General features: G+C 39.8%; 1 protein-coding gene across 1 annotated transcript; it reads right to left on the reverse strand.

Annotated features, from left to right (window-relative positions):
* Nucleotides 1-21: 21 nt before the first annotated feature.
* LOC103776545 (tubby-related protein 4-like) lies at nt 22-21,496 on the reverse strand (the record flags this gene model as incomplete). The annotated part of the gene is made up of 8 exons (XM_008944056.1): nt 22-173; nt 4,086-4,229; nt 5,841-5,934; nt 7,170-7,314; nt 8,420-8,564; nt 9,031-9,265; nt 11,522-11,746; nt 21,311-21,496. Coding segments are annotated over 8 exons (1,326 nt in total), but the record flags the coding sequence as incomplete, so codon positions are not given.
* Nucleotides 21,497-23,257: the final 1,761 nt, after the last annotated feature.

Genomic DNA, 23,257 nt, shown 5'->3' on the forward strand with positions numbered 1-23,257 from the left:
GGCCGGCGGGTTGGCCAGCACGTCCAGCTGCACGTTCTGGTTGGCCAGCAGCGACTGGACCAGGCCGATGCTCTGCGTGGGCGACATGGCCTGGGCCGAGCTGTGGATGGGCGCGATGGGGATGTTGACGGTGCAGGGCGGGCTGCTGGTGGGGGCTCCGGGTACGCCGGGCACTGCAATGAACCACAACACAGCACATCACCCGCCACCCCCGACTCCTCCATCTTGGTCCCCTCGCGGGCAGGGGTGAGGCCACTGCTGTGGGGCCACCCTGGCTCCAAATTTCATGGTGGCGTTGACATAAAATGCAGGAAGTGGGAATAAATTGTGTTTTAAAGCTAGTAAGGAGAAAAAGCACCGTGTGTCCTCCGTGCTTTGTCATTCCACTTTACCTTTGACTTTTTAAATTACCTGCAATTTTTATGTACTTGCTTAATTACTCCGCTGCATCTGGATGGAGCACTATCAGCTCTGAAAACCAATGGATCAGCCCTTAAGCCACCCTGTCTTCTCTGATTCCAACTGTAACAGCTGGCAGTCAACTTTAAAGTAAATTCTTGGGACTGCTGCTTAGAGGTAAGTTCAGATCTGACTTTCAGTCTACGCTGATTGCCACCGACTTTCACAGAGCAAGGAATTTACCTAATGAGTCTGAATTACAATTCCCTTATCAGCCAATTTTAACTACTCCTACTCAAATCAATGAAGGTTTTGCTGAATTAGGACTCTCCAGTTTTTAGGTAAGTTTTTTGATACTAAATACACCAACAAGCAATAGAAATGAAAATACACTCACAGACCTGTCATTGCTGTCATCTCTTCTTTTCCCCTAGTCCTAAGGCCACTAATGTGGCCTCCTAGCTTTCTCTAGCACTGCTGCTACCTGATGGTGAAGGCACAAAAAAGTCCCCACTGGCCCATGCTGACTCCCTGTATAGCCAGTCAGGTGGCACAGTGCCATGCTGAACTGAGCTTCAGCAGCAAGACTAAATGATGCTCGTCGAGCCTGCCCTTGATCTGACAGCAGCTAGGAGTTTTGACTTGGACATTTGTTGTCATCAAGGAAAGAGAAAAGAAAAAAAAAGTGGAGGAAACAAAAAAGAAAAGTCAAAGACTTGCACTGTATAGTATCTGGTATGATGTTCTCAGACTCCATGAGCTTAGGAAAACTGGAGAATACAGGCAACAGCCGGGAAAAGGGAAGTATTATTATGTCTTATGTATAGTGGGTGACAAAGCAATCAATAATGCAAAAAGTAGGAAGATGAATAAAAGAGAGAGAGAGGAGTAGGATGGAATACAGACATAACTTACAGAAGTTCTCGAAAGAAGTTTTGTAAGGAAAAGATGTGTGGAAATAGAGGGGAAGCCAAAAAGATTCAAGAAATGGGCACTGTAGTCAGGGCAACTTCAGCATCAGTGTTTGGACAGACTGCAATCAGAAACCTGAAAAGAAGCAAATGTATATAGGAAAAAATTCCCACATGCGGTGGTGGTGAACAACGGAGAGCAAGGTAAGAAGCAATTCTGATGATCTTAAGCTTGTTGAATTGCTTGCAATTCCTTTTGCAAAAAGTGGCGAGACTGATTCCAACAGAAACTACCACTGAAAAGCTGGAGCACAGCAGTGAAATGAGGACAGTGGAATCAAGTACAGCTGCAGCAGTCAAGAAGGAACAAAATATAATAATGAGTGGAAATAGTGAATACTATATTAAAATCCCCAGAATACTGCAGATAAGTTATTAATTTTCCTGTATTAAAAACATGGAAAATGGTGAGTTGCATCAGCAGGTTTATGGGAGGAAAAGAGACTAGAGACTAATATCCAGGATCCTAGAGTCATATCCAAGATCATTTAAGTGTGCCAAATTCTGTGGAGACCTCTGACTTGCAAGACCAGATCAGGCAAAAGATCCATTAGTCAGGACTCTTCCAGCTGCTGCCCAGTTACTAATTAATTTGTAATTAAAATTCTAATCACCTCCCTATGCCCTGTAATTATATTTCTGATAGCATCAGGCTCTTATCAGCATCAGCCATGAACGTGGTACGTGTACAGATGGGTCTGTGGCTATGCTGGCAAATTTTTACAGTAGTTCTGTTCATTCCTTTAGAAGACGACTGACAGCTAAACTTCACTGACCCTCAGGCAGCACGGTTCTGTGCCTGGTTGTCATGCTCTCATCCTGATGCCTGCAGGTTAGCAATTTCTCTGCCAGAGCTTGAGGTGTAATTGTTAGCCTGCCTTGAGCAATCCATAATGTTGCTGTCGTGTATTACGTGCCTTATCAAACAAAATCTCTTCTGTTGCAGTGTTGCTTAATAACCCAATGTGTTTTAATCCAATTTTTTTTTCATTTCTCCAACGGTTTTTAATTGTTTTGTTTGCATAATTTGCAAGTTAAATCAATTCCTTGTCCATTTGCCTTGCCAAATCTTTACTATGTAAAAAACCCCTGTCCTAAGAGTACCTCACTACGCATATTCCACTATACAAGAGCAGCTTTCTACTGTGTTTTTTTTTTTTTAAATCTGTTGTATAATCATTATTTATACTGCAATATTTTTTTTTCCTGTTAGTATATGGCACTTTCTTCCTTTATATGCAGGCTTTAAGAAATGATATCACCAAAAATGTTTCTGAAGACTCGTCTCCATTTGCTAAGTCAGAAATGAATTTTCAGAAGAAATTGGGAAGAAATAAGTGGACAAGAAGAGGAAGGCTGTTAAGGAGGACAGGGTAGTATGATTCTTTTACTAGCCTTCTCAAAGAGCTGTAACAAAACTCTCTAACCGTCTTGCCTGTATTTATGTGGTGTTCACCAACCTGCAATTCTGAGTACCATTTCAGCTTTTAGAATAATATAAAAAAATTGATATTGCAGATCTAATCCAACTTTCAGGCAGTGATGCAAAAACTTTATAGTAACTTCTTCTTTCTATTTAATTTTACTTTCTGTCAGCTTGGACCATGCTCCATAACAGTATCTTGAGTGCTTCCTATGCATAATATATATACAAATATCGATCTCTGTTATTTAATTCAGATCCTACAAGTCAATATCACATAGACATAAATTAGGCAAACCAAGCCCGAGACTGTGAAAGAATGGGCTTAAGTTTAAGCACACGAGTGTTTCTTTAGAAGTTCAGAGGACTATTCAGATGCTTGGTCAGATAAAAGCTGTGGTGATTTCAGCAGTCAAAACCTTGGTCTGAAATAATGGGAGTACTTCCATTTATTTCAGGAGACACTTTTAATTGCTTTGCAGTGCTCACACTCCTTCCTCCTCAAAGGGTACTGACATGCTGGCAACTCCTGTACTTACAAAAACCTGTGACCTGGCAAAAGGAATTTCTCACTGATGTGAAAATTCTGAAAATGTATTACTTTATCTTGTCTATTATTTGTTATTTTTATGTGTTATTATTTTGTTGATGATTTTTTGTCATTTTTGGAGGATGTCCTGAGTACTTCCACTCCTTTTCACCTGCCACAGTCACATCACCTGCACCCAAGCCTTCCCTGCAGTGCTTGAATCTGCTGCTACCTTACATCTCAGTGAAATGAGAAATTCTTCCTGATCCTGCTTGTTTATAGACTACTTTACTATTTTAGACCCTCTGATGAAATTCCAAATGGGCTTTTATCAATTCTCCAATGGTGCTGAGTTTTATGGGAGCCTGCCCTCCAACCCCAGCTCCTATCAGCACGCTGTGCTTTGCTGCCATTAGGTCACAAAACCGATCCTTTTGGGCTTCCAACACATCACAATTCTGTCCTACAAAGATGTAGAACACAAGGCTTCAGTCTACAGAGAATTCTTAGCATACTAAATAGAAGCTGATTAATGTTCCAATGAATTTGAAACTCAGAAGCTCTATAAGGAATTGTATTTTCCACATACTTTAGAAAACAACGTCTGTAATACACACTAGCCTTATTCTAATTGAGTTCTACAGGACCCCATTGGACTAAAGGATTTTTATTTGTGTGTTTACCAAAGTGGTCTAGTGACACAAGTGATCTGTCCCGCATCTAGCTTAACCCATAACGTGGCAGACCTCAAGCTCATCCTTACCTGGTAAATCATCTTCGTCTTCACTGAAAACATTTGGATTAAAGACAGGTAGGTTAATGTAGTCCATTGAAATCTTCCGCACTTCTGGGAGATAAATTGTCATCTGCCTGGGCTGCAGATGCAGCAAACTGGTTTTATATATTACTGGAGAAAAAATATAATAAGAATTAAGAAAATGTTACACAAAGAGCATCTAGAACTAAGAAGACTCACTTCAAAGCAGTCAGAAAGTCTAAGACTCTATTTAATGCATTAACAAACAAATGTGTGTACGGGCCACTCTGCCAAGCCACCATGTAACACTTTGCACAAGCAGGATAAAGGAGCTTGGTCCTTTCAGCTATTTCTCTTTAAACAAAAGCAGCATCTCAGCAGTTAAATGAATTACTTCATTTTGTATTCAAATCTATTTTTTGGGAAGGAAAATAAGTTTTTCCATTCTGCGTTTGGAACTCTCCACCACAGGATGCTACTGACTTCCATGAGTTTAGGGGAAAACTGGAAAGCTCTCAGGAAGGAAAACTGTTGAGGATTACTACAAACAAAGAAACCCCTCCTGGCTCAGGAAGTCCCTGGGACCCAAATGACTGTAGATTGGGAGAACATATGAAGAAATTATCACTGTACACTTCCTCTACACTTACATCCTTCCCTACCTATCTGTCACTGACAATGGGAGAATTAGAATGACCTCTGGTCTGACCCAGCAGGGTCACTCTTAAACTATCTTTTGACAAAAACTGCAAATGCAGATGTCAGAAAGTTATAAATTAGTTTGGAATAAAAAAGGTGGCTGGAACAAACCTGAGGGTTTCCATAACGCCTGACTAAGTAAAAGGTGCCAGTGCCCTACAGTAGCACTGGTTGTCCCCAGGGTGACAACATTGTGAGAGGACAACCTTTGCCTGGGGGCTGGGCCAGAGAAGGTCCTCTCCCCAGTAGTTGAGACTCCATCTCTTGTTGGTAGTAGTCAATATAGCCACAAAAGTTATCTACATAGCTAATTCTGCAACCAGGGCATCACTATGTCCTGACCTAACTGTATAATGCAATACAGGACAAAATAAGTTTTCCAAAGAGCTTGTAGAACTCCTAAACTTCCATTAATATTTCAGTTCAGAGCTCAGTGGTGGCACCCTGTTCTTTACTTAGCCTTCTTCCTTTCTACAGCACTACCTAGGTAGAATTGACCTACCCAGAAAAAGGTCAATAGAATAGACAGCTGCTACTTTTAATGAAAGCTACCAATTTACTGATGCTCCAGCAAGAGAACCATAAGAAAAACCTATGCACTAACTTCGAGGGTCTTCAGCATGCTGCTGTAAGAGCTTTTTTAACATTATTTCGGTATAATTAGTAGCTAAATGACTATAACAATATGGCTTCTAAAAATATTTCTATCACAGTAATTTCAACCCTATGATTTTTATAGTCTTCTTGCAATAATTTTCTTTATTTGTTTGAGTTTTATTCAAATAGACTGTAAAAATAAAGGTATGGGCTTGACTGTTAATTATTCTTTTTCATTACAACTGAGACTTTTAACATTTTATTGATCATCTCATTATTGCATTTATAGATTTTCATCTCTTTTAGTTACAGTGAATTTTGTAAAATCTAATTCCTACTGTCCACAGTAAATAAGTGCTTTGTTAAAGAAGCCTTTCAATCACTTAAAAAGAATGACGTGGCGTAAGTTTGTTGTTAGTGAGAAACAGTTTGACATGCAAAAAAATAGATAGAATTTGCTTTTACCTGCACCAAGATTAGTTGGTAGGAAAGCAGCCAAACCCACAATTTTAAATTTGGTTCCCCAGATATTAGATGTGACCTGAGCAAGGTAGTTGTGCTGCAAAGCAAAAACGAGACCATTTTCACCTAATAAAATCTGTATCAAGCTCTAATAAAGAAACTGCAGAACAATCAAGATATTGTGATAACACAATTTCAGCTTCTCTTGCCTATGTAGCACCTGTTATACCCAGACATTAGAAGTCTCATTTTGATACCCCATCAGAAACGATGCACACAACAGCCACACAGGCTAACTAAACCTGCTGAAGAGCTGAACATCATGATGGCTGCTCAGTGAGAACAGGTCTGGTTTTAGATGCTTGCTTCTCCTGCCCAACAAGAGTGTGGCTATTCTGTATTTTGGGACGTAATACATCCTGCCCTTTGGTTCTATGCTTACCAACTGCCTTATAGAACAATAAATAAGACAGATTAATTACTCATAACAACAAACATATTTTTCCTGGAGCTTCCAAAGCAGCTTCCCCAACCACTGCTTCCACAGTGATCAAATTATGGGCCTGAAAGACCAAGAGATTTTGTCAAAGGCCAAGAGTTATGCTGTCATCTCTAGAAGCAGGATCTAAGCCTGGTCTCTTGCCCTATTCAAAGGACTTTTGGTCCTATCTACCACTGCTACGTGATTTAGAATGTTTCAATATAAAGGAAAAAGTGAAATGACAGAGCAGAAAAAAACCCAACTGAAATGAAATAAAACAAAATTAAAAGAACACAGACTGGTATTACTAAAACACATAACCCAGACAGTTCTCCAGCCTGTTAAGTTTAATTTACCCACAGGACATGAACACCACATAAGCTAATTCCTTGAACACCACATAAGCCAATTCCTTCCCTTCCTACCAATTAAGGCTGTTCCATGCTAATTATGAAACAGAGAACATGTAGCCCTCTGAAGCAAGCATTTCCTTATCTCTGCAGTCCCTAGCAAATCAGAGAACTATGGTGGCATTAAGATTGCTCTGAGAAACTGATGAAGCATTTTCACATATGCTTTTAAGCAGCCAACACCATCACCAAGAATAAAATGTCTCACATGGATTCACACTGTCAGAAGTCAGTGATGCCAGGATTTATCAAACAACACCTATTCCATTGACACTTTCAAGCATGAACATTGACCTGGAAGGTGCAATTGTCTGGTTGTTCCATCTTGTTACTACAGTTAAATGAAAACTCTTATTAATCATCATTGTATCTATATTACAACTTGCTGCCTCTGGAAAGAGACACATTTGGACTCAAGTCTGGTAACAACGTCCTCAATACCTGAGTAATATCTTCTAAAGGAAACTCTCTTCGGGTTAGGCTTGGTGAACCAATAGAAGGTTTCCTTATTGGTAACCTTGGTGATCTTGATATCTCCTGTGCAGCTCGTGACATCTTTGGAGATTTGCGCGCTTCTATATTGATTCTGAAAAGAAAGCAATAATTAGAATCATCAATGTGCACACAAAAATGCACAAAATTCATGTCTTTTAATGTAAAAACATAATGAAGACAATGGGTGTGGTGTCCTCTAAATGTCCAATGAAAACTGTAGAGTCTACAGGATGGAGAGTTATGGGTCATATTTAAAGATATATAAGGCCTGACACACTTGCAGTAACTCTGCCCAGATGCCTTCTGATTCATTTAACAAAGCTCACAGCAGTTCTACCAGATGCAATATAATTTCCACTAATCTATAAAAAGGTGTAAGGCTGAGCTATTTCAACTATGTGCTTTCAGCAAAGTCTCAAGAAATGGAAACATGACACCTCAGCTGGCAAATCACCACGTAGAGCAAACCAATGCTCCACAAACTTCATCAGTGCTCTTACTCTAAGCCTAAAGTTATCCCTACCTCCCACTATACAAACAGGGCCATGCATAAGAGATCAAGCACATGGAAAAGCTCACTGGCAGAAAAAATAACTAATGAAAGTTACATTTCAAAAGTATGGTTTTAGAAAACCAAGGACGAAGGATAGTTGTTTTTCCTGCTCCATTTCAGTTTCAGGCTCAGAAACTGGTGATTCTTTTGTCAAGTATCACTAAACTAAGGTTTGGTATTTCACACTTCATGTTCACATATAAAGAGATGCATTTTCTAGGCTTTACTAGGAGAAGCTCACAATATTAAGTTTTTCCAGAGTCAGACGCAGCTATAAGGCGTCAGGGCCTCACCCCCATAACATGAAGCTGGCAGACAGATGTCAATGCCTTTGAGAAGCATCACAGACATCAGTGAGGCTCTGTGCAGCCAGAAGGTTCTGTCTATGTACATAATGAATATAATGAAGAGCTGGCAAGAAAGCAAACAGATGAATAATAAGCTTATTTTGCATATCATTACAGAAGCTTATCAACCCTGTGTTTAGGAAGATCCATTTGTTGAGTCTCTCTTGCAAGGTCACCACAGCAGCAGTGACACTTATGCCAGGACCTATGCCACCTATGCGTGGACTTAGGAATTTGAAAATATACCATAGGAAACAAAGGCAAGGAGGAGAAAAAGAGATCTAAGAACTTATTACCTGGGGAGTTTGGGTGACTTGCTAGCCCGACTGATTTTTGGTGATTTCTTTGCTGCCCAGTCATCACTCAGTTCGATATCGCTGGAGTCCGAGCAGTTGCAGCTGTCAATCACAGTGGAAATCAAGCTGTTTCCATAGATTTCATCTATCAAGACAGGCCCCAGGAAATGTAAGTGCTGCTTCAGAAAACTGATATCAATTACAACTATCAGTCATCAGAAGCATAAATCTGATCCACAGCCAGCAGTTGAGATAAAACTATGCAGAGGAAATTAACCATTCTTCATCCTCCCTGGTATAAATTCCAAATTTTCAATGGTTGAAACTCAAGCGAACATGATTCAGAGGGCTGAACAGCATTCAATTAATTTCAAAATTGAGACTAAAGAATATTTTCTGCTAAATAAAAATCTATTCCACACTGTTCAAAATGCAAGAAGTACTCTTTGTAAAACAGAAGACAGCATGGTATGTTTTTTTTTTCACATCAGAAAAAAAAAATCAGATGCCACAATCCATGCTGCATATATAGATTTTCTTTAACTCCTGAGGATTTAACATCTAAAGTAATGCTAAATAAGTTTTTATACAGAGCAACAATTCCATTCTACCTGCTTTTCCATCTGTTTTAGGATCCATGATAACAAATTCTGGCCGCAACTTGCTGATACGACGTCCTTTCAAGATAGGCACCAGTCCTCCAAGGTATTCCAGGTACAGAGTATAACATGGACCACCGACCTCTGGGTCATCTTCTGTCCTCTTCATCGTGCAGTGAAGCCGTTCATTACCAGCTGTTGGGTAGCTGACAAAATCTCTCATATTGTTTGGGTCTGGGATAGGAGGCTTAATTAAATGAAGGAAGGAAAGAGAAAGTTTCCTATAGGTTACTGTGTTGTTTGTTTGTTTGTTTTCTGTGATGACTTAATCCCAACAGAACTAACTGAATTTGAACCCAATGCCAACTTGGCAGATCAAGATCAGTACATGTTACTGCATGAGTTATGCAGGACCCACGTGCAAGACATAGTGACTGTGTATTATTTTGTTAGATCAAAAGCAGCTGTATAAAGAAAACTAAACGTAGTTACATCAAAAAGAAGGTTGGACCTGTGGTTAGAGCACTGAATTAGACAACAAACCTGTCTTCAAGTCCTAGCTTTATCACAAACTTCTCTTTTGACTTGCGTAATGTGGTCAAGTCTAAGCCTCAGACTATCTTGCCTCTTGCTGGCCCTCCAAGTGAGCTTAGCCTCTCAGGTCCACAGTCCTGGTTAGTACTGGGACATGACACACCACTGTGCTACAATGCTGTCAGCTCTGGAAGAAGCTCCTATTTCTTACATCACTTCTGAGCACAGGACTCAACATTGCTGAGGGCCCATTTATGTGCAATGTAGAGAAATAAGAAAACAAAGCTCAGGGTGGGTTATTTTGCCCTGCTTCCCAGAACACTGCATTAATCCATGAGAAGCTCAGTCCTAAAGCAGTTAGACTGCTTTTGTCTTGGACAATATAGCCTGTATGACACAAATACTACTAAATTGTATGTCAACACAGTTTATTTCAAAATGAAAATACAGGAAAAAAAAAGTAGGGGAAAAAAGGAGTCTCCTTAACCTGGCAATATGGATATGTGCTGAGGAGTGATCTGTAACATAGTCCTAGAGCTGGAGGGGGGAAAAGAAATGTATGCAGGGAAGAGGGTGCCTTGCCAGGCACTGGAGGCACAGCTGACAACATAGGTGGGAAGACATGGCTGGGGGAGAGCCAGGGGGAAGTACAAAGCAGTGCTGAGAAGGTTCTAAGAACACCCATGAAACAGTCGAGGCACATGGCTTCTGGGAACCCTGCTTCAGCTTCTCAGCTATGCAGCCCCGTGACTACTCCCCATGCCAGCATCTCCTCTAGGAGGTGACACTTCTGTTGTTGCCAGCAATGGTGTGCCCCTGTACTGCCTATGCCCCTCGGATCTCCATCACAGCTCCCAGTCTTGCTATAGACAGCTGCTGCCTTCATCCCATTCCACCCCACCCTATCCTCTGCATTCCCTAACAGCCAAGCAAGCATCACTGACACTCTAGAGAGCTGCAGGGATGTCTCTGGGACAACACAGAAAGCATACTAGGGAGAAGTAAAAGAAAGAACTGAGAACCACTGGTCTGTTAAATGCTCTGCATCTTTTCTTTGGACATGGAGAAGTTACAGTTACAGCAAGGCATTTATTCTTCTCTGGAAAATGAAGTGTTTCACAGTTGCAGAGGTTGCCCTGATTAGCAGTACCCAAACGGAACTGTGCTGAATCATTATTTTATAGACATAATTTGTTCTCATTTAAGATGGGCCACTGCCACTGATTTCAGATTAGTTATTCTAGCTCTGTGTTGTTTTAACAAGCACTGGCTTGAGAGAATGCTGTAACACATACACAAAAGATACATAACACAAAAATCTATGTTTGAATGTAGAGCATTTACCAGCCAATGGTCTTGGTTATAGGCTGTGATAAAGAGTTCAGAAATCTTGAGATGTGACTGAGGGCAAAACCATGAAAGAAAAGGGTTGAGCAGATGGCTCTGCTAGTGGTACAGGAAAAGGCACAACATTTGGTTCATTTTTCCATGGCACCACTGGAACAGTAAGGCTAGCAGAACTCACTGTCAGTAGAAATACTTGGGCAGCCACAGGTCTTAGGTACAATTTTCCTGGCAATATAAGGACACATGTAACAAGTAGGGAGGCAACAGTTTTACCACTGTGAATCTCCTCTGTAACTGTGATGCAGTATTATCACCAGCATGAGCTTCTTCCTAAGTCTGTGAGTCACCAGCATATTTTATCCTTGAGATGGCCTTGGAAAGGCCATCCCCATGGAACAATGCAGATCAGCATGTGTGAGCCTTCTTTCCAGATGTTAATAGGCACCAAGTGGATCAGTGGTCTCTTGAAGAGGACAGAAATGACCCTTGATCAAGCTTTTAAAATCATAATTATGATAATTATAATATCTTATAATTTATCCATTGTCACTTAGGAGCACCATGGGGGGAAATGAAGCAACCCTCTCCTCTTCCTCACATACACAGGCTTCTTCCCTTTTACCTTGATTGTTGGTATAAAGGCAGTGGTGAGGTACGAGCAGAGCCGAGGGGGCAGGGTCAGCTTGCTGATGTCCTTGTCGTCCCGCAGGCAGCTGGCGATGGTCTGCTGGCACAGCAGCTGCAGGCTGGACACCCTGTGCTCCACCCTGACAACGTACAGAGCAGGTCCAGAGGCCATCAGCAGGCGCGAGTCCCTGTGACCCCAACAGATGGAGATGATGGGACGCTGCACGGGGAGGAAAAGGGCACAACTTTAAAAAAAAGCCTGGACTTCTCCCCAGGATAGTGGCACAGCAAGTGATCGCATGAATTCAACAGCAATCATATTCCCCTAAGTCTTCCAGAAACTTAGAAGTGCATGGTATTGCCCACAAAGAGAAGAATGTGAACATCTGAAATTATCAGTAACAGCAGTAGATGTTTATACAGTCCTTTTTACTCAAAAGGCTTGAAGCTCTTCACGCAAGGAATTGTCTATCAAGTGAATTACCTAGATAGGATAAGTCACACAGCGTTCAAAAGGAGGGTATTTTGATACTGTAACCAGATGACTTTTTCAGTCATCTAATTAATCCTCATCCACTGGTAACAGTTCATGTTTTACAACTAAAAAGTTAAATTATATGCACAGAGACACTTAGCAAACTACTGAACAAAACCCAGCTGGCTTTCTGGTCTTGCACCGAGTCTTCTGCTGCAGTGTCTCTTTTGAACTATTCCCAGAGGAAGGGAACTGTGAAAGTGCACTGGGAACAAAACAAAGAATGGCCTTTTGTCTTCTGCTTGTCTACATTCAGAAATGTCTCAGTTCATGACAGCAAAACCAGAAAGAGTCAGGGGTGACTGGTACTAAGTGGCAGAACATGGAGCAGAATAACAACAAACTCAAATGCTGCTTTGGACATTGTTCCCCGCTGCATAAATATTAAGAGTTCATGTAAGAATACTGAGTTGTGCTTGCAAGGAGCTCTCTAAACTTTTCCTATATCCCAGATTCTTTGTGTAAAGCACCAGTGTGCTGTGACATCTTATAGCCCTATCACTATTACTTTTGCATTTCATGAGCGTTAGCTCATCCATCTGTCATCTCTTGGCTTTGTGTTACAAAGCCTTTGTATTTTCAGATTCCATACTGTATGGAATTTCAATCGCATAGCCACTATCTCCATACAAATAAATAACACACAGTAAAGAAGAAAGTCTCACTCTGTGAAAAATTCTATGTGGCAGGCTCTATTCAGTGAATCACAAAAAGTTTACTCCTTTTTGTGAAGGGCTCCTTTCTTTCGACAGTCCATGGCACTCCAAAGTTTAAGAAAAAATGTTTTTTTCAGCTAAATTATGAACTATATTTAAGGAAAGGTCAGGGTGTCTATTGGAACATCTTTGCTTTTCACAAAATGCACCAAACAAGAATTACTATACAGAACACAGGGTCAAAAGACCATCCGTAGTAACTTTTATCCACTCCTCTCTAGGAATACAGTACCCAGACAGTTGGGTTAGATCAGCCCAGAAGCTACTAATCTAGTCTGAAGAAAAATGGTTTCCCTTCAGTTACAAATTCAAGATGCTTAAAGGTGAGAAACTGGGACAAGATGGTTTTATGTGAATGATATGAAGCAAAATGCAGCTGCACAGCACTGTATCAACGTCTATCATCATGATCAAGGGTTGGATGAAACAACTTTTTCAGAGAGAAGATCTTCCCTGCTACGTCATCTTATCCTAAATTTATATTTCAAGGAAAATATTGGTTTTAAAGTGGGAGGAATGAAGAGGCTTCATTTTCATTTCATCTAGGCAACATGACACACACACACACACGCTTCCACAGAGGCACAAACCTTCAGGCTGACTGATATGCAAATAGAAAGCAGCCACATGTGAACCTTGTGATTTTCACAGTAATTGCTAAAGGCATTTTGTTGTGAGGAACTTCAAAAGAATGGAGAAATCCTTTGTGTACCATCAATAATTATTACATGGCTTGTCATAACCACAGTCTGTGGGACAGAGCCTTAAATTTGATGAGAGATCTCAGAAAGTACCCCTTACTGTTTGGTATTTTCATGATTTGAGAGTGTGGCTCAGCCATCATACTCTCTGGAAGTAATGAGACAGTTCAAGCTGCTTGCAAAATAAACACGATTGAAAAGGCACTGACACAAGTTAGGTAGGTACCTGCCACATGTATTATATGGCAACCTCAGAAAGGCACCAGTAGAAGTGACCCTGATTTCCCCAAGGGCTGAAACCCAGTATGGGCAGAACTGAGCATTACTGTAGGATCCAAACTACATCCTTCTGTTCCCCTTGTATCAACTAAAGCTTACCTATAAATACGGTGAAGGAACAAACAAGTATATGACTTAGCATAGAAGTGTTTATTTATCAGACGGAGTTTAATGCCAGAGAGAAGTCTAATATCCCAGCTATCATAACCCAGTCTATCACAGCCAGACAGGCCTTTGTTCATCCAAATAGAGCTGAATGAAACCACTTCACTCCTCAGGTTATTTCAGCAGACATGCATATAGAACCAGTGCAAGAACCTTTGCAACCTTAAACATATTCCCAAGGAACAGGTTTTTCATTAAGTGCTGCCTGGGACCTCTGGCAACACAGCACTGCGGAGCAGGGGAACAGCAGATTGCCTCACTGCATTATGTCATCACAGTTGCCCAACAGACAACCACAGTTCAGCCATCTTCTAAACTTCTGAATGTCTGATTCTATTGTTCCCTCATATTCTGTTTATGCAAACAATATGTAAGTGGGTGCATGTTTAAATACACGCACACACAATACCCACACGTGTTGTACCATTGGTCGAACATGATATTTCTACTCCTATACTTGGACATGTAGACTCAACACACACCTCACACTTCTTACTTTTGTATTTTCAACCTCATCAGAAAGCACTTTTTTCATATTGGTTTGTCTTTGCTTACTGATTCACCAGACAGACACATGGTGCCTTCCTTTCCTATGGAATGGTCAGTCCCCCGGTACTCCTCAAGCCTAATACCCAGCAACATTTCATTTACAGCAAAGGCCTAAGATTTAAGATGAGGTTCAGGGAAAATTAGCCTGTCATTACAGGCTGGGAGAAATGAAAGATCACCTAAATGTCAGATCTGACTTGACCTTTAAATATACTGCTCCAATAATGTTTTTTAATGACTATGCTTCCCACTCTAAGGGATATGAATCAATTACTGCAGCAAGTCAGTTATGAGCTGGCCACAGCTTTCTTTCCAAACTCTGCTGAGAAAAAACAATTGAACTCCCATGTTCAATGCAAAAGTACTGCTCCTCATAAAGCATTTACTTATTTGCATTATTTTAACTATAAAAGGAAGGAAAAAAAGCTGTTGATACCCCTATCGCAACTTTTAGAAAACAAACAAGCAGATTCTAGCACAGGAGAATTTTATTTTCCATGTTTACACAGTTGGTTTTTTTTCTGCTAGGAACAAGGAAATGCAGCAACAAATATAATGCCTAATGATAGTTGCTAACCGGCATATAAAAATCCCATCAGGTCTTGAAAAATCTCAGCACAAACTGTAAATATCTGAATGAATTCCAGGGTTTAGATACAAACTTGTAGAGAAAAAAAAAATCTGGTGAAAGCCTTGAACTTCAACACAAAGATATGATTTAGCTCTATGACAATTATGTATTAGAAATAATGGACTAAAGGAAAAAGAAATGAGATGTTTTATCACAAGAAATATTGACTGAAAATACATCTCAAAAAGTGGCAAACAAGGAGGTCTTTTGCCATTCTTTCAGAATGGGCTTGAACATCAACTACATCTACTGAAATCTGTACCCCCAGCTGGGATGTCGACTCCCCTTAGAAAAGCATGCAGGAATGGACATTCCATCTTACAAGTCACTCATCTGTCTCTCTTACAGGAGAGAACATAATTTATATACCTTTCATCACTTGTGTGCAGTTCAGTTAATGAAAGCACTGTTCAAGCTGATTCTTGCTGCCTGCCTTGAGCTCAGAAACCCTGAGCCATGTGGCCTGCCTGCTCCTTGTACTAATCCCTTGTCTGCTGGCACTGGGAGTCCCACTGGTAATGAAATAAAAATGGTATTCCAGTGCAGAAAGCCCAGCAACAAGCAGGATTTTTCTCAGGAGAAAGAACCCAACTGCAAAACATCATCAAGTGAATGGTACATGTAAGTAAAACTCTGACGTGCGTTGCCTGCTGGCTCTCACTTTAGACTGATGATGTGAAGACTCACATTTTCCCCTCTGCTTTTCTCAGAGAAAAGCTGGAAGGTGCAATGACTGCAGTGCTCATGCAGCTCTTGTGAATTGTACAGGCACATCCCAGTACTGCCACAGCATTCATAGATGGCTCCTGGAAAGTAACGCAACTTCTTCATTGTTCTCTTCCCCATATTTACAGTGGGAACAATACTAACTAATAAGAATTCATGGCGATGAAAGCAATAAAGACTATGATGTGGTCAGAAATCACCCTGCTGTGGCCTTACGTGCTTTTTCATGTAGCAAACTCTTATTTGATTTGCAGGTGTTTCTTATATCCTCTCTGTTTCTAGAGTGATTTATTTCTAAGACTTCAATGCAATAATCTTTGCTTAGGCAAGCATCTCCATTTTCTAGTCCTGATCACAATCCATTCCTGCAGCAGAGATGATCTTATGGCCTATATGGCCCCGCTTAATAGATGAAGGAAAGGATGTGGATGTTGTCTACCTAGACTTCTGTAAAACGTTCGACACTGTTTGCTGGAGAAACTGGATGGGCGTGGCTTGGATGGGTGTACACTTCAGTGGATGAAAAACTGACTGGATGGCTGGGCACAAACAACTGCAGTGAATGGAGTTAAAACCAGTTGGCAGCCAGTCACAAGTGGTGTTCCCTAGGGCTCAGTATTTGGGTTAACATTTGTACTTGTTTTGGTTGAAAGAGACCTTTAAGATCATTGATTCTATGATTCTTTCTGGAAAATATCAAGGTTCTTATTGATACCCTAAAGGATGTTTCCCCAGCTAGTCCTAAACTATTGTTCATTTATCTTTCTGTAAGAAAACAAACTCTTCTTGAAGTTTGTTGTCATCGAATAACAACTAAACAGGATTAATTTCAGGTGATGTAAATGAAAGGCAACATTAATTCAGAAGCAACAAACCTGAACACTGTATGTGAAATAAATGAAGACAAAGTAAGCAAGGTCAGCTCAGCAGGGTAACATAAAAGGCAGCCTCTTCTCTCAAAGCCCTTTGATCTGAATTCAATGTAAAATTGCACCCTCCTTCTCAAGCCTTAGTAAAAGAGCTTTTTACACATCTACCAAGTTTCTGCAGGATCACATCATCTTAAATCTATTCATGCAGATGCCAGGACATTTCCAGAAGAGAACCAGCTCATGAAATGCTGTGAAGAATGCTGCTGACAGCAGCAGGTTTAGAGCAAGCGGGTATTTTTTGCAAAGACTCCTGGAAACCTCTCCTGTAATTTAGACTTTGGTACACCACTTTGAGTTAGGGATTAAAAATATTACACTGATAAAAATTGATTTTTTTTCAGTGATTCCAGCTTTTCTGCATCTGATCTTGTTGCCTATACAAATGATTCTGGGACCTGTGGGGTTCAGTTCACTCTTATCCTTCTTCTTCATTGCACTTGGGGTTTAATCTGTTATTACACCAGCTACACAGTAGTAAAAAATCAAAAGCTCATGTAAATGTACTGTAGAATTATAGGTGTATAGATGAGATCAGCATTAAGGTTTCTAAATCCATGTTCTTGTTCCGGTGGTCCAATCTGGGACATATAAAGAAGAAAATAATAAAAAGCAAAAAAGGAACCAAAATATAAGCCACACCTTTGAGCCACTGGGCAAAAAAAATGATGTTTGTGAAAGTAGGTAGCTAGGTAATTTTGAATTGAACCTATAGGGGATTTCTCTGGTTAAAGTTCAAATGGGAAGATATGAAGCAGCTGTATCCACTCAGATGTGACAGCAGGTATAGTTAGTTGACATAATTAAGACCCATCTGTATATCAGACAAGAAATTCTGAAGTTGACAGAACTGGGTTGCAGCATTTTCGGTAAGCAATTTTAGCAAGACTGTAAAACAGTCGTGAATGAGTTGATTAGTCTTACCCCTGCTGGATGACAGGAAAAGGTTGTGAGGATTTAACAAATAACATAAGAAATTAATATTCTTCCAATAAAAATATTATGACCACGAGGGCAGCCTGCTGCTGTAACCACATTTTTAAATGTTAAAAAAGTAGGACCATGAAAAAACTGCCAGCTAATAAGAACAGGACATATTTTTGGTACATCAAGTTGGTATTCATGTACACCAAGGTGAGAAGCTAAATTTTACAGAAATTAACAGTGTATTTTTGAATAGTTATAAGCTGATAAACAGCCTTTATGATATGGTCTTTGTATAAAATAACCAGTACCAACTCTCTGGAGTCACAGTATGAACCCAGTTTTCATAGAACTGCTTCCAATAAGATAAAAGCCTAGTTTTACTTTCCAAAGCCCCTTCTGAAATTTTTTCATCATTCTTTCAAGGTTCAAACCAGTTTGATTCTGTGTAGCAGAAGCTCAATACTTGTCCAACTCTTCCTGATGCTTTTTCAGCTCTTTGCACTATATTCTGCAAATATATTCTTGCAGCATGCCAGGATGGGCAAATTGAAGCTGCAGAGCAGGGAGTAAGAGAGACTGTTACACTATGCTAACTCTACACTCTGTTCATGAACATTATTTTTCATGCAAAACTACTGCATTCATTTGCATACTTCTAAACAAGTATGATGTCCTTATGTGGGTTTTATATTTTTAGCTTTATAGTCAGCAAAATAGATTTATGAACTAAAAAATCCTACACTTGAAGGCAAGAGCTTAAGAAACTCAATCAAACGAGATGGAGGATACCAAAACCAGAGAAGGTGGCATATAAAACACCTTGAAGAGATCCATGACGACAGTCATCAACAAGCCGAGTAACTTGAACTACCCAAATCTGTTCTACCTTGGGGTTTGCACTGACTTTATGTTAGCTAACATTCCAATCAAGTTGTGTACAAATCCTACATCAGTTTTAGACTGAGTTTTGTTATAAAGGATAAAATCTCATTTCCTGTATATCCTACCAAAGACAGGACATAGAAACAGCAGAAAGAAAAGCAGTGTATTTTACTGACAACATTTTCAGATGTCAGCTTTATGAAATATTTGGGATAGAGGACCACACGGAAAACCAGTTTTGCACCTGTAATCCACTATTTTCTATGTCCAATGCTGCTTTACTTTTTTTGACCTTTATATTCAGAACAATGCTCATTTAGATTAAATGCGCTTTTCCAGTCACGTTTGTTTGCTTTAGAAGAAACAGTTTTAGCAGAAGAGTTAAAGATGAGGAAATTATTTTCTTTTCTCCAATAACCAGTGACAAATTTTATAAAATTCCGTTACAAGGCTGTCATAGTACAAAAAACTAATTAATTTACTCTGATGAACTTGTCATCAGACAAATCACTGGGACCATTGACTCACTCTGTCACCTTTGCACATACATCTTCAGAGTAGAGGCACAGAATAACAAAAGTTAGTGGCATTTTCTGTTGCAATTATGTTTTTTTATCTGGTTTTGTTAGTAAGCCAAATACTTAGCAATGTTCTAGCATACCTGTCACTGCGCTGGTAATAACACTAGACCAGCACCCAAATACAGAGAGGCATATAAGTCCACATGAGCAGGTATAGGTGTCCTTCTGAAAGACTCCCCACTTCTTCCTGCAGCTGAGTAAATATGAATTTAAATGCACTAAGTAAAGAGAGTAAATACTGACTACAAGAGAAGAGCAGTGGCTCTAATTTTAGGCAGGTTTATGTGCATAGGTTTTTAATAAACATAAATATATTAGTTTGAATGTTATTTTTTATCCTGTTTTTTCAAGGAAATGAGACTCCATGATTATGCTTTCAAGTGGTGGTTGCCAGCCCTCAACCCTTCACTTCCAACCTGAATTACAACTTTTGAAACTGCTGGCTTTTCATCTGAAGCTGACAATGGGGTAAGGAATTTCCATTACATTGAAATGCTGCAATTTCAGTGAAAATTAGCAGCTGGAAAGGGCAGAGAGGCTCATGTTAGTATATTCACTATGAGAAATACTTCAGTTTCTTGGCAGTTACCTATTCTGTATGACCTATCAGTTGTCCTATAAGTACTCATCTAATGGCAAAATAATTAGCCCTCATGTCAGCCACAATATGCACTTTCTCCCAGCTGATTTAGTGGAAGAGAAAGGAGAAGAGCTGAAAATATAAAAAGAAATTTATGTGACACAGGGAGAACTAGACAAGGTGAAGGAATTTTAAAAACGGAGAATTTGAGCTTACTGGAAACAAACCAGTAAGAGAAGAGCCTGCACACATGCACACCTTAAGGCAACCTGACCCCACCAGTTCTGATGTTCAAACCACAATTTCACAGCTTGACACCAAGTGTTACACTGGTTCAACAGTTAACATGACATCCTGTACTCAGGTACTAAGGTAACAGAACAAGGTTTGCTTTTCATTTGGTTTGGGAATAAGCAACACTGATATAAATACGTTTTCTCCAGAATCCATCAAGAGAGGAAAGGGCTGTGCTACTTTGCTGAAAGGGCTACGTTTAAGACAATAAAGCTGTGTGTATGAATAAGTCCTTTAGGTACCTAAATCAGCATTAGATGTCACTATACGTACTTAGGTTGGCTTTAGAGACCATTATTTTATATGTTACAAAACTAAAGAATTCTACCTAAATTAGAGTGCTAACATTAATAAGCAGAGGTTAATGCTAAATATAAGCAGACACAAAAGCTTAGCAGCTGGTTTACTACATTATCCTTTTGTATCCATCCCAGGTCAGGGTACTGAAAGAAAAAATGATAATAAATTGTATCATCATTAAACATAATTAAGTAAATATATCTGTAGTTTCCTTCACTTTTAGATTTGAAAGGTATTATAAATTAATTTTCACTAGGAACAGTCAGAAAGCAGAATGGAGTCACTCCTATTCTGCTGAAAATAAAATAAACTGTAGAGAGACATTTGTCTGGGTTCTGACACATCAGCGAAGACTGTGAAGCATGTTGTGCCCCTGAGCAGCACACAGGCCACGTGCTGCCATTTACTCATCAAGTAACACAACCAAGGTTACAGTGAAAATCTGTACAGAAAGTGAGAACAGAAACAACACTTTCTCACTCATCCATCTCCATTTTAGGCCATAAAAAATAAAATATTGCATCAGATCAACTAATTGTACATTAGAAAATTACAACAATAACGAAGAGAGAATAATCCTGTAGTTATCCTACTAGACTTGGAACATTTCTGTCCACCTCTTGGCTGTGCTACAACATCAAGCAAGTTGCCTATTTTTTTTCTCCTCAGTCACTTATCCATAAAACAAAAGAACCTTCTTCATCTATCTTGTCCACTCATGATCCAATGATTTTGGAAAACAGACCATTTCTCATTATCTATTAGCACAATACCTAGTGCAGAGGGCCTTAGAATCAGATGCACTCTTGGATATCTACATTAATACAAATAGTAATTATTGATAGTGCATTTTTATCTGTATCATATTTCAGAATGTGTTCAGCATGTTTTGCAACTATTTTCACGTTGGAGGTCTATACCAATGAGCTAATGTAGGAAAAAACCATGTCAGCAAAGCGTTGTGAACTGACTCCAAAACTAGCTCCTACCTGCACCGGCGTCTCCAGAGTGTAGATATGTTCCCCACGCACATTGTAGAACTTGACAAGGGCGCTTTTCAACAGGGACCCGTTGCTGAGGTCAACCAGCTGGCTTTGCTTATCCATGCCTGCTACTGCAAGTAGGTCTCCTTGTGTACACCACTGTACCACCACATCTGAAATCACAAAGATGATCTATAAGATGATCACTGACTAGAGTTAGTACGAACAGCATTTACGCGTGCCATAAAGTGACTCGAACAGCTAAATCATGCTCTGAAAAGTTAAGTCATCAGAAACCCAAATCCTTTCACTGAAATTGTAGCAAGCATGCTAATTCTGTGAACTACTTTATATTTCGTAAATTGCAAAAAAATGTGTAAGAACCATTCATTTCTCTCTCTCTGTGGTGAGTCTTGAATGTAACCAGTGGTTGCTCCCAAGTACCTAAGGACGAGAATTTATTAGTGATGTTAAAACTGATGTGAAGATCCTATGCACATCTTTGGGGTAAGTAAGTGGAATCAAGTTAATGTGCAGATAAATCACCTCACTAAGAGAGAAGCAGAGTATTTGTTTGGAAAGGCCCACAAAAAAATCAGCCTATCTGGTAATGCCTGTGTTCTCACTGACTGTGAATACAACTTTTAGCATAGCTCAAACTAGAGTTATAGTTTAGCATAACATCAAAGTAGAAAGACCTTTGGATTTTTGTCCATAAGTATGTATGGCCTCCATGTCATATGTTTTGACACCTGACCTGTCAAAATCTATTCATCTGTCTAGTAGCATTTTGCCAGAAGCACACAGGGATTGCTTAGTCTCTCATATACATGGATATGAACATACATATCAGTTACTTCTGCAGGCAACCTCATGATAAGGAACACCCAACAGCTTAGTCTGGGGATGGTAATTTCAAGCCCTTATATCCTCCTGCTCTTTGTCACACTTCCAAGATGAGCACTAAACCAGTATTTCGTATTTCTCCTTGTGTTTCAGACGCAGATTTGCATGTGCAAAGAATACTAAGCCTGACTTTAAACCTTTTTACTCCAGAGGTGAAAGGCAGCTATTTTGTGCTCAAAGTGAAGATAAAGGCTAAACTTCTGTGCTCTGGGATGCTCAATCTGCCAAGAACCTTTTGAAGACATCTGTGGGCGAGAAGTTGTCTTCAAATGAAGAAGCAGGAGAGAAATGAGAGTTGGCAGAAAGGATCTCGAAATTGTTTCAAGTTGTCAACTTGTCATTTTCAGGGACTCTTATGTGCAATTTAAAATGGTTTTGTATTATTTCAACTTTCTGATATTCCTCATGGGAATTACTCTTTTGTACATATCAGAGGCAAGACACATGTTCCCAAAGATATTTTTTCTACAGCTAGGCACTGTATGATTCTTTTTTTGTCTTAGTCTTCAGCCCTTTAAGTAATGTACAATGGATTTAATTCATCTTTCTCAGAGAGTATAATGAGAGGCAGGTTAGAAATCAATGAGGCAAGCTAATCAACTCCCACTTCTGCTAGCTGGATTAACTATATAACTACCAAAGTGAAAAAACAGTTTCCTTTGGATATGTCTCTTCAGGTAAAACTTTCAGTAGATCCTCAAACCAAATGGAAGAAGAACGATTCCTGTGTCCAGCAGTTTCCTCTCTCTCTCACAAAACTCGTAGAATTAGGCTGCTGCAATGTCAGTGAAGGGGTGAACGTGGTCTGCAGCATCCCCTGGGAGAGCACGGCTCTACAGCACACCTGCACCGCCAACAGGGTCTTCTACAATTACCAAATCTTGATGTAAAATAGCTCAACTGGTAACTAGGCACAGAGATTAGAATTCAGATGGAGGTTTCATCTAGAGTAACCATCTGCAAGTGAATCAGTTGATCAGAGTTATCCCTCAAAACTACTTCCCAGCCACTACAGGCATGTGTGTCTGTTGTGGTGAGCAGAGCCCG

The sequence above is a fragment of the Merops nubicus genome, unplaced genomic scaffold, assembly GCF_000691845.1.
Source record: "Merops nubicus isolate BGI_N331 unplaced genomic scaffold, ASM69184v1 scaffold36227, whole genome shotgun sequence".
In the NCBI taxonomy this organism is placed as follows: domain Eukaryota; kingdom Metazoa; phylum Chordata; class Aves; order Coraciiformes; family Meropidae; genus Merops; species Merops nubicus.